Raw genomic sequence first — 11,963 nt, forward strand, 5'->3', positions numbered from 1 at the left:
CTTCACGAGCACTCGCACATGAATCTAGGACAGTATCTGCATGGCTTAAAAACAACAGCAAGAGTTTAATTTCTCACCCAACACTGCTCCCACTGTGTATCAGCTCACTCCTGCTTCCTTCTGTCACACCGACCTTTATTCAGCAAAGTTTTCAGCTTTACTTAAGTAATCCTCTTGTGGAAGTTATGCAACATTCCCCCTTGTTGTGCCAGTTTTCCAACAAAAAAGAAAAGAAGCATGGCCTGAACCACTCCACACTGACTTTAGGGATGTCAGCGCCACCTGTTTGAGGGGAGGGGTGATATCAAGAATACTTTCACAGCTGAAAGATCACCTAGAGACTCTTTTCTCTGCATGTTCTGTGCATCTTTTGTCCTGTTTCCCACCTTCAACCAGTCACAGCAGATCGCTGCCCCTCCCTGAGCCTGGTTGTGGTTTCTTCCTGTTAAAAGGGAGTTTTTCTTTCCCACTGTCACCAAGTAACTGCACATAGGGGGTCATCTGATTGTTGGGGTTTTCTCTGTATTGTTGCAGTCTTTACCTTCCAATATAAAACACACTGAGGCAACTATAAAACTCAACTGAATTATATGAAACATCAAATTCATGCTTTTGTGCCAAAACACTTAAAAAAATGACTTGAGGCCAGCAGGAGGTATTTACCGTCACTGGAATGTCATAGTATGATGTGACGCTCTCCAACTCCAACCTTCACCCCTGTCTTTAAATGATTGTCCCACCCCCTACCCTCGCACTCCATTAAGGTTAAACCCCTCCTGTTATTATCAGCTCACCCCACCATTACCCTTCTCCTCCCCACTGAGACACCAAGGAGAACCTGCTACAAATAAATGCTGATCAGCTGTAATGTTGTCATGATTAAGTGGCATTCTGTCAGAGTAGGGGGAGAGGGAGGTTTACTCAAAGGGCCGAAGCGCACTAATAGTCTTTATGTTACCATTTAATGTCTTTCACCAGGGTTTGTTTATTTATTAGGTCTGTTCAAAATTGCAGGTAATGTTCATCATGACTTCAGCCTTTCACTTAGTACTAACAATCATGCTCTCACAGGCATTCCTGCCATAAAAATGATAAAAATCATGATACACCAGTTCAAGTTTTTTTTATTATGTTGACCCAGTGAGGGGTGGGCAGTATGTTTATACACCATGTTTTATTGTGTACTGTACAATGATTACTAACGCTTAAAAATACTGGAAACTATTTTTTTGTTTTGTTTTTGCAGCTTGTAGTAAATGTCGGTTAAAACCACAAGTCTGTTCGCCAGTAGTCTTAAACTCAAAAGTATCTGAGGTGAGAAACGTTACAGACATTTGACACCTTTCACTGCTCATTTCATTTACGGTAGATGTTTAGAAAAACTCGCTAAGATAAACTATCACCATCAATCTTTCTACCAAAGTGAAGTGAAGCCTAGAGGACGAACAGAAGGCTGATGACAAGAGTGTAAAACACACCACTGCTCCATCAACTGCTGAATGAACAAACAACATTTGAAGTTAAGAAAGTAGCTAAATTCATCTCAATCATCTGTCTTCATGAATGCAAAAATCATTTATTTTTGCTGCTTTTGCATTTTCAGAAAAAACATACAGACACCATGTGATACAGAAACCGAGACAGAAAAAAGGACATTTAATATAACCACATAAAAACATGATGAAAGCTGTAAACATGTGTACAGAGAATTAGTCATTCTTTACACTTCATCCTATTCATAAAAATTTTGCATCTACAGGGGAGAACAACAACAAGAAGACATAAATATGTTAATAAGAAGCTGGAAGGTATAGTGTAAGAAGTCCCGTTTCATTTCAGACACACACCTCAACTCACTTTACATCAATTACATAAAGCTTACTCATTATGAAAATGGAAATTAAAAAATGTTCTACATAAAACAAGACGCACTGTACAGACAGGATCCTGAGACGTGATGCTCATAAATTTAATGTAACATGTATTTTGGGAATTCTGGACTAGCCTACGGACAATATTCCAAACAATGAAGGACTGATCATTGTCCATGTATCTGCATCACTCATTGGTTAGTCAGTGGTATTTCTTCAGCAAAGAAAGCCAGTGCGAATTCACTTAGGACTAGTAGATACTGGTAAAAAAGTGCTTTTTTCCCTTCAAATACTGGATGTGGAGAGAATGTCCTCCACCAGATGCTTGTATACCCAAGCGTCTCCCTTCAGCCTCTGGCGGCGGACCCCGACAACTTCGGGCCTTTGCAGCAAGCACACCTCCAGTTCAAACGCCATCGTCACCTTCCCGAAGTCACCCCAGGTTTGACATTTCAGAGTATACCTGGAGGAAAGGCAATGGGAACAATGTGGAAACATTAACATTTGGTCCAAGAGTGAGCAAACCAGTCAGAAGACAGGGAGGTAACGGGAATTCTTACCCTTTCTGTGTGAAGTCGATGTTTTTCTCCCGCAGGATGGAGAGGATCTGGTTAAGCACCTGGTCTGGATTGGTCTGACTGGTCAGAGTCACGTTGTACTGTGCCTGGTGGAAAACACAGCCAAGCCACTGATCAGAATTTCTATCATTTTGCTGTAAATTAATTGTCTTTGAATTTTTATTTTACTGATGATGGATCTGCTTTGGGGGTTTTCGGCTTTCTATTACCTTAATCTTACGTGGACCATCCCGCAGAGCTCGTCGCTTGTTTGGCGTGAGCATGGTTATCACCTTATCCAGACCTCTCTCCAGGGAACCAAACATCTTTCCCCCTCGTTTCTTCTTCCCACTGTCTCCTGTGACAGCCAAGTCCAGTGACCTGGACCTTAAGAGCACAGAGGAAAGGAAAAAAAAAAAAGCCTCACTTTAGCTCAGGAATCCTGAACTGCCCTTCCCATTGGCTTACATGTTACTGGTTTTAAGGACTCAAGAACACATTTGTGACCCATTCTTATGACTAAAAGTAAAGAATAAATTCTGTTGAAGGAAAAGCACCATTTAGGGAACCTTTACTCACCTCCGCTCTGGGCTGAAGGCTATGATTTCTGCATTTGCAGGATCCTTGTTCTCTACTGCTCTCTTCTTGTGCTCTTTGGATGAGCCGTCTCCACCTACCAGAAAAAAGTGCATTAAGAAAGTTGAAAACTTACTACCTTGCAAACACAGAACTTCTATACATATTGGTGGATCTGACTGAGAAAGCAAGAAACACCGAATGCTCATTTGGTTGGCTAGCCTAAAGAATACTTGCTTTTATTTGTGTCACTAAGCACAATAAAGACCACAGTTCATGTTTTATTCAGTATGCCTTATCGATTATCGATTTAGGCCATTAACTCATCAGGACTGTCTTCAGTGCCGGCTGAAGTCATGCATCAAGTGAGCACTAGGATTGTTTCACCATAGATTTTACACAGACGTTGTCACCACCCTGTCATGGCCCTGAGAAGGAATCCAGGTTTAATCCAATTTAACAAGCGGCAGAATTTTATAGCAAAATAATTTAACTATAAATATGTGAGAATTTCATTAACCAATAAGGAAAAATCAAACTGAAAATTGATAACTCATGTGAAATTCAGTATCAAATAAACCCCTCTTATAATACATTTTTGGCTATGACTGTTTTGGTCAGATCGTAGTGTTAGGGATATAACCGTGAAGCTCCTGAGAAGTATAGTCAGCTTGGGGTTTGAATGTTTCACTCACTGTCACTCAGGAACTCTAGTTTAAATCAAGAGCTGTTCAAAGACGACACAAAAAATAAAGCATACCGCTAACACAACATGGATAAAGGTTTGTTTTTTACCAACCCCAAGGTCACTCAACAGGGAGAAGTGTTTGGAATGAGAATAAATTTGAAAACGCTTAGGTAACAGCCCTGTGCTCTTATGCATCGAACTGGCTGGCTCTGACACTGGAGTTGTGAACACAAAGGAATAACGATTTTGACACACACGCACACACAAGAGAGCTAGGCTTTAGTGGTAAGAGAACACATGTCACTACAGCCCACGTGGGACAGTGAGCAAAGGAAAGAGACAGCTACACCTGTCACAGCACACGCCTAGGGACAGACACGCATAGACCACTGTGTGTGTGTGTGTGTGTGTGTGTGTGTGTGTGTGTGTGTGTGTGTGAGTGAGTCAGAGAGAGATATGAGGACAAGTAAGTCACAGGTAGCACGTTTGCACTTTGCTGTAGTTTGCAGAGCAGGAGGCTGTAAAGAGAGCGGGTCTGAGCCGTATTCCGAGGATTCAACATCAACTAGGTCAGCTGCAGCGAGCTGGTGGCTGAATTTATAGAGGCATCTAATGAGGCTGGACATGTGAGAAGACAAGTCGCTATGACAAATAATTAAGACTTTAATGATTCTCCGTTCATATTAGTGTCCTTCATTCACAGATAAGTGAACAGAATTAGCTGCTTCTTGATAATAACCTCACCTTTGAGTTGACAGTGATAAGTGTGTGTGTGTGTGTGTGTGTGTGTGTGTGTGTGTGTGTGTGTGTGTGTGTGTGTGTGTGTGTCATTCTTCAGTGGCAAAATGACAGCTAAATCACAGAAATATGAGTGGCTTTGGGATAAAAACAGACCCAATGAATGAGTTTATTACCAGAATACAATTTACTTGCAAATGTTTGGCATGTGGTTGTGGCACTTGTGATTATGAGAGCTGTGTAAGACCAAGCGAGGGACGGATAAATGAAGGGGGGGCAGGGGGTGAGTGGAGGAGAGGGGCAGCTGGTTAATGCGAATCTGATCTAATAGGCACTGCACTTCAAACCCTTGTTGAGAACAACAATTACAGTACAAATAAACTGTACGATGCCCAGAGCTCTGTACTGTCTGTACTCAATTTTCTGTCTTTGGTTGAGTGACCAAGAATCTATTAAGAAATGATTCTTACCTTTAGGTGTGGCCACACTGGGTTTGGGGCTGTTGATATTAGCATTTTGATTGGGTGTGGTCAACACATTCTTATTGAGGCGTGCATTCCTCTTACTGGATACAGGCGTTCGAGGTGGAGGCAAGGCAAAAATGTCAACGTCTCTGTCTTGGACATCATTATTCTCCTTGTTCTCGCTGGCCTGTTCTCGGTTCCTCTCTCTATGGTAGCGAGGTGTCGCTTTTCGCGCTCTCTCTGGGGTCGGGCTTGAAGGATGTCCTTTTTCCACTGATGGCGATACCAGCCTCTTTAAAAATACCAAAAGACAAATGATAATAATAATAATAATAATAATAATAATAATAATAATGATTGGATTTATATAGCGCTTTTCAAGGCACCCAAAGCGCTTTACAATGCCACTATTCATTCACTCTCACATTCACACACTGGTGGAGGCAAGCTACGTTGTAGCCACAGCTGCCCTGGGGCAGACTGACAGAAGCGAGGCTGCCATATCGCGCCATCGGCCCCTCTGGCCAACACCAGTAGGCGTAGGGTAAAGTGTCTTGCCCAAGGACACAACGACCAGGACAGAGAGCCCGGGGATCGAACCGGCGACCTTCCGGTTACAGATACGCTTCCCAACCCCCTGAGCCACAGTCGCCCCCAAATGTGATGTCTCAGAAAAAAAGCTGCATTTGGGATTTATATGAACTGCATTTCAGATAGCCAGAAAGCACCCAAAACCTCATCCCCCTGCTTCTTTCAGGTATCAGCTGGAGAATTTCTTATTCATTCAGTATCTGTAACTTCCCGTTCAGACTGTACTTTCTGACATACGGCAGTAAGAGAGAAATCAGGGATTGGTCGCTCTCTGCTTTGGATTTATTAGGTGGTTATTTGGAATACTTTTCTATGTTTACCACCCTGGCGAGAAAAGTAGGTGTCCTTTCAATTTTTAAACATTTAAACATCTGCCTCCCCTTCCCCACAATGGCTGGTTTGTCACTCTGCCTTAAAGCGTGGCCACTTGGAACGACTAAACACATCCAGCTTCTGACGTGGTTGGACAGCGTGTCTAAAGAGAAGGCTTTCAATCCGAGTTTACCTTTTTCTTCAGTCTACTCATTTAGACACATGAAAGAAAAGAGAAATCTATACTTATAGCAACTTCCACATACCGTGTCTTTTTTTATGATTCCATCTGGCTGACCTCTGACCCTCTGGGGTGTGTGCTGTGGAACTGAAACCCAGGGGCAATCATCGATGTAGTCTGAGCAAATGTCCAAGGAATCCACAATCAAAGCGTCTTCATCCTCACTGAAGTGCAGAGCTTTTCTGGTCTAACAGAGATAGAATAAAAAAATAAAATAAAATCCATAAAAGCAAAATGTATCAGTATCAGCTGTAAGCAGCTTTAAAAGAGCAGTGCATCATAGAAGCTCTGGTCCTAAATCTGACCTGTAGTCCCTGATGCAGAGGCGAGCACGAGTCCTCACAGACAGCTGGCTCAGGGCGCAGGCGGACAGGCTTTCCCCTCTGCTTCTTAGACAGCAGCAGCAGGTAGGTGGCTGTGATGTGGTCATATCGCCACTGTGGGAGATAATTTAAGATGTATTTAAGTAGATGTCTAACAGAAATTAAGTACAAGTTCTAGTATGATATAATAAATACAACATAATGATGCTGAAATATGCATACACAGACACACACCTCCTTCACCAGCGCTGTGGTGCTCTGTCTTGATCGCTTCATGTTTACTGCCATCTCAGTGATACAGTCTTCATCCATGTAGCCAAGCTACAAAAGACAAAACAAAGATAAAACTGTGAACACACAAAGCCCCAAACAGACAAATTTTATTGTCATCACCAAGGAGGTTTTTCATTGATTCAGTTTGTTTGTTTGAAGGATTATTCTAAACAGCTGAAGAAGATTTTGCATCAAAAATGTGTTCACAGAGGTTCAGGCTTGGCCTAATTTAGTACCAATTAACTTTTGGAGTTCATCTGGATCCGAGACTTTTGTTTTGAAGGATTCTTCAGGATTGCAGCAGAGGGCAAAACTGGTCATTTCCTCACAGATCCATATCACAGTCCTATCTTCACACATGCATATCACATAAAAATAAGAAAACTTGGACAAAATCTCAAGAATATATCACAAACTAATCTGGTTCCACATCATGTACAGTGTGGAATTTTCAGCCTTGATGGAGATGTGCATTTGCAGACTGTTCTTGTTTCACACACTAATCCCGATGAAAAAAGAAAATGATGTTAAGGACTATGGTAATGTCACAGAACAATGACTTGTATGCTGACTGGACAATCTAAAAGAAGGGGGAAAAGCCTGAAAAAGGCTGTAAAAGCGATGTCACAGCAAACGCTACCATTTGCAATTATGAGTTTTCTTATGCAGTTTTTTTTCGTGTGTCTGTCCATACCGGCTGCCTGCTGTACCACTCCACAGGGCTGTTGTAGTCTTTCATCACCCAGGGATGGTCCAGCAGCTGTCTGACAGTCAGACGCCGCTTTGGGTCCACCTGCAGGACACATACAGAAACTACAACTCAACCTGCACAAAACTACATAGTCCACAATCTGTAGCAGAAACAGATTTGCCTTCAAATCTTGGAAAATGCTTTTAGGTTTACTGAGAGTAAGAGGTGTTCTGTTATAATAAATTTATGTGGCAAATGCATAATTGCATCTTACTGTAATTCAACCAAAAAAAGAAGATTTGCACCTCAGTTTTAATTAAAAAGAATCAAGTTTTCTAGAGAACAGTAAACAAATGATACATATCACAGGTTGAGAGGCTGACAGGTATACAAAGACAAGAGCAAATAAACTGACTGACCTGTAACATTTGGTTGAGGAGGAGGATACTACCTGGAGAGAGCCACTTTGGGTTATCATATGTACCCCTCTGAAAATAAAGAAGACATCAACAAACCCATTAAAAAATAATAATAATAATAATGACAAGACAACAGCTTGCTGTGAGTTTCCTTGAATGCCCACAAAAATTGAGGAGCAGCACCCGGAACTTAAGGGAAAGGTTTTAAAAATAAGAGTGCTCTTACTGTAATCTTCCTGTAGAGGATCATGCAGTTGTCATCATCAAAGGGCAGGTGTCCACAGAGCAGAGCGAACAGCAGTACTCCCATACTCCATACATCAGCCTGGGAGGAGGGGGTTACACACCACACAGCGGCATTTCAGCTTCATGCGTTACAGATAACATTTCACAGCTCAGTTGCATTGAATTGCACGCCAGCGAATGTGATCACGACACCATGAAAAACTCGAACCGTGGAACAGGCAGGTATTCATAAATCTTGGTGAAAGCCAAATGCAAATACTGCGACTTCAGAAATTTTTGAATTACAACCCCAGCGTTTCTAAAAGTTGTATTTACCAAAGAACATGTCATACCTCTGATCCAATATACGCTTTTCCCTGGATAAGTTCAGGAGCAGCGTAAGCAGGGCTCCCACAGCAGGTCATCAGCTCATAGCCCAACCCTCCCTACAACCACATGATATTTAGGTCATGATTATACACAGCATCGAGTACAGCATGCATACACATGTCTAAGTTTTAGTTATGATGTGCTACACAACAGTGTTCCTTTTATGATTATTTTACTCCCCATGCTTCTGAAAAATAAAATGGATGTTTGTCTGAGATTTTTTTCGTCATTGCAACATCCATAAGTATCAGGATACACTAAAGCCTTATCCATAACTACTACATTTTCCAAAGTAGCTAAAAAAAAAAAAAAAAAATCCAAACTCACAAACAACCTTTCAGAAAGATATTTAGGACCCTGGGTGGTTTTTCTGTGTTCAATATGATGGGAAAAAAGATATGCCTGGTAATCAAATTTTACATAAGTGCTGCTTTGTCTCACGTCGTGCACCAGTGTAGTGTGTTATGCATGGAACTAGTTTGTACAATAGACTGAGGAGTACCTTGGTAAACAGCAAATGCCTTAAGAACGTTTTTCCCTCGCCCTGATGCTAAATATTTATAATACACACAAAGAGGGAAAAGGAATTTGGTAATATACCTTAGGTTTGGCACACAAGCCAAAGTCTATAAGCTTCAAGTTGTGGTCTCCATCAATCAATAAGTTTTCCTAGAGTTCAAAGAGAAAAGCTTTAAGATTCATATTACAGCCACAACTGATCTATGACACTTTTTCGTGGTTGTTTTTGTTTGTTTGTTTTTTACCGGTTTTAGGTCTCTGTGTGCGTATCCTTGGCTGTGGACATAGGCCATTGCTGACACAATTTGCCTAAAAAAGACCCGGGTTTCCTCCTCAGACAGGCGGTCCTTAGCTATGATGTAGTCAAAGAGCTCCCCACCAGGGCAGTACTGAAAGTAAAATGAAAGATTGAGGGAAAGAAGAAAAAAGAATTCAGGATTTTTCTGGTTCAAAGCAGGTTTTGGGGATAATTATCTCAACTAGCCCACATATAGTTGCATCAAAAAAACTGTGTTGCCTTACCGAAAAGAAATTTGTGGCTTTTCATGTTATTTTAGGTCATTTGATAAGCATAAAAGTCAATATCACTTAAAATAAGTTGATAATGATAACATAGTTTTATTTACCATTATTATTCAAATTAAATTCTGGGGGAGAGGAGAACCCCAGAAATTGATCTTAAGCTTATATTCACTCTCACATAACACATTGCTTATGCCCTTACCTCCAACACCATAAATATCTGGGTGGAGGTCTCTATGACCTGATACAGTCGACAGATATGTTGGTGACTCAGGTTCTTCATGGCTTCGATCTCCACCTTCACACGGGGTAGGTCATCCTAGGTGAAACACAGGGATTTCTTGTAAATTATTTATACATACAAATACTGTTCACTGCACAGTACACTTTCTTTCTTTAAAAAAAAAAAAACATTATTCTTTGTTTGTTCTGCCTATTTGAAGACGAGCAAGAGCCGCGAATTGTGCTGAAGCGAAATACTGAGTTATTTCAGAAGAACCACTCCCATACTAATGTTTTCTGAAACCTCTTGTTCTAGACAAGGTCCGGTTTGCAGAGGAAAATGGGGTGTTAGAAAAGCTTCAGCATTACTTGGAAGGTAACAGGACAAATGCCAGGGCGTGACTTTTTCTCCCCAGATTAAAGGCTCAACTCAGGGCGAGGTCATCTTACTCTTATTGTAAACAAATGAATGCTTGAGCAAACATAACAGTTGAAGGCCGCCATCATTAGTCGGCCAAAAAGATTTGAATTGCAGTTCCAGAACATAGTTATTGAAAAGTGCCAAATGTCAGTTGTTGATTTTTATAAATGATGTGTCATGACTAATTGACCTGCATGCACCTAAACCAAAAGGCCAGTGAAACTGAGTTAACAGTTACAGACATTTAGGAACAAAATTTAATAACAAATTTAATTCTGATAGAAACACAAATTTATTTTACTGCTTGGTGCGATTGGAAATCACCAGTTTGTTGTCAGACAAACATGAAACAAATTTTATTGGCTGAACAGCTGTTATTGCTGATAAATGGACAACAAATGCAACCAATAACTTTCTGATCTGTGTTCTAGTGGCTGAAATTGCATTAGTGTAAACTCTGAATTTAAGATAATCAGAATACTTTATTGATGCTAAGGACATTATGTGGTTAGTGTTGCTCAAAGACAACAAGAAGAGTAACATACTGAGCTAAATTAAATATCCAATATATTATCAAAGTTACAAAATAAAGCCAAGAGCTCCAATATATACAAATAGCTCAATCTCCAGAACATTACAGAAATTACATATGATTGACATTTTACTCTAAAATTATTTTTGTAGAGGATGTGGAAAAGGGTGTAACTATGGCAGTGTGTACTGTGCATTAGATGGAGGAGTTTTACAGACAGGAATGATTCCCTCTGTAGTTCATAGCAGTTTTAATAGCAGTTTAACTGGTACTTGTAAATATTTAATCTTTTATTTGTTTACTGCTTGTCACTCTGTTTCACTATCAGATCTAAATAAAGACTGAACTGAACTCTTACAAGTATAGACTAATGGCACCAACATACAACTAGGCTGCCTCACTTTTGAATGCAACAACTTGTGATAATTGTTTCTGACATTTTATACTCTGAGCTATATTTTTGTGTTTGACCCTATTTTTCTATTGCCGGTTTCATTTCTTACCCCAAGATCCTTTTTATTCATGATTTTAATGGCAACCTTCTCTCCTGTCAAGATGTGTCGACCCAGCTTGACTTTAGCGAAACCTCCTGGGGAAAAAACAGAAAGAAAGAAAAAACACACAGGGTTCAGAGAGGATACGATACAGATAGTAATTGTTTTCTTAAATGCATTAATTAACCCTTGCATTACCTGAGCCGATAGTCTCATAAACCTCATAATATCTTTGGAGCTCGTCCGCTCCGCGATGCTCCGTCCTTTCTATTGGCATCTTCCCTGCTCCGGCGCAAGATGGTAAACTTTCCTGGAGAGGAAAATGCTTAAAATTGGCAACAGACACGAAAAAACTACGTTTGGCACTCACTGGTTATCGGTTTGTGACCGTTCAGCTAGCTTAACGTCAATTACTGCATAACTGTAGCCAACATAAATCATTAATACCGCTTGCAGTTGGTAAAAGTAACTACAATAAACCTTAACTGAACCAAAACAGTACTCGATATTCTGCATTTACCTGAACGAAAACAGAGGAAGACGGCAGCGTCAGTTAACCACACGGTAAAGCCCGAGTCCGGCAGACCGATGTTTTGTTACAGAAGTTTGAATTTCGCACGTTGACGTGACTACATTTCCTGCTTCCGGTTTGCGCTTCGTGCTTCCCCCTGTGGTGAAAAAGAGTACTGCAGCTGTAAAACAAAAAGCACAGTTGGTGCAACTTTGTTTTCAATTGCAGGCTGGTTCACAATCAGAATTACGTTAATTACCAAGTTGTTTTTTTTTATACAAACGAGTCAGGGGTTAAAAAAAAAATCGAACATGGTATTTATATTTGGTGTTATATTTGGTTCACTTTACCAGTCAGAGACAACATTAAAACCCCTGACGGGT

The 11,963-nt window shown here is 40.6% G+C and overlaps 1 protein-coding gene across 1 annotated transcript; it reads right to left on the reverse strand.

Annotated features, from left to right (window-relative positions):
* Nucleotides 1–1,410: 1,410 nt before the first annotated feature.
* On the reverse strand, nt 1,411–11,718 carry melk (maternal embryonic leucine zipper kinase). The gene is made up of 18 exons (XM_042223418.1): nt 11,590–11,718; nt 11,268–11,379; nt 11,079–11,164; nt 9,603–9,719; nt 9,124–9,267; nt 8,960–9,028; nt 8,323–8,415; nt 7,971–8,069; nt 7,745–7,813; nt 7,329–7,427; nt 6,596–6,682; nt 6,344–6,475; nt 6,064–6,225; nt 4,901–5,186; nt 3,008–3,101; nt 2,659–2,815; nt 2,432–2,535; nt 1,411–2,334 (listed from the first exon to the last, which is right to left on the reverse strand). The coding sequence occupies exons 2-18, from the start codon at nt 11,344–11,346 to the stop codon at nt 2,157–2,159; spliced, it is 2,055 nt and encodes a 684-aa protein (XP_042079352.1). The 5' UTR covers nt 11,347–11,379; nt 11,590–11,718; the 3' UTR covers nt 1,411–2,156.
* Nucleotides 11,719–11,963: the final 245 nt, after the last annotated feature.

Source organism: Haplochromis burtoni, unplaced genomic scaffold (genome assembly GCF_018398535.1).
Source record: "Haplochromis burtoni strain Fernald_Lab_line unplaced genomic scaffold, NCSU_Asbu1 Contig_110, whole genome shotgun sequence".
NCBI classification, from domain to species: domain Eukaryota; kingdom Metazoa; phylum Chordata; class Actinopteri; order Cichliformes; family Cichlidae; genus Haplochromis; species Haplochromis burtoni.

What these genes read in the sequence shown, in the direction of transcription:
- melk (XM_042223418.1), bottom strand. Translation starts at nt 11,346, where the DNA reads ATGCCAATAGAAAGGACGGAGCATCGCGGAGCGGACGAGCTCCAAAGA. An exon ending in CACACAGAGACCTAAAACCG is followed by an intron (nt 9,029 to 9,123) that starts GTAAAAAACAAA and finishes TTTGAACTCTAG; the next exon opens with GAAAACTTATTGATTGATGG. An exon ending in GCCTTCAGCCCAGAGCGGAG is followed by an intron (nt 2,816 to 3,007) that starts GTGAGTAAAGGT and finishes TGTGCTCTTAAG; the next exon opens with GTCCAGGTCACTGGACTTGG.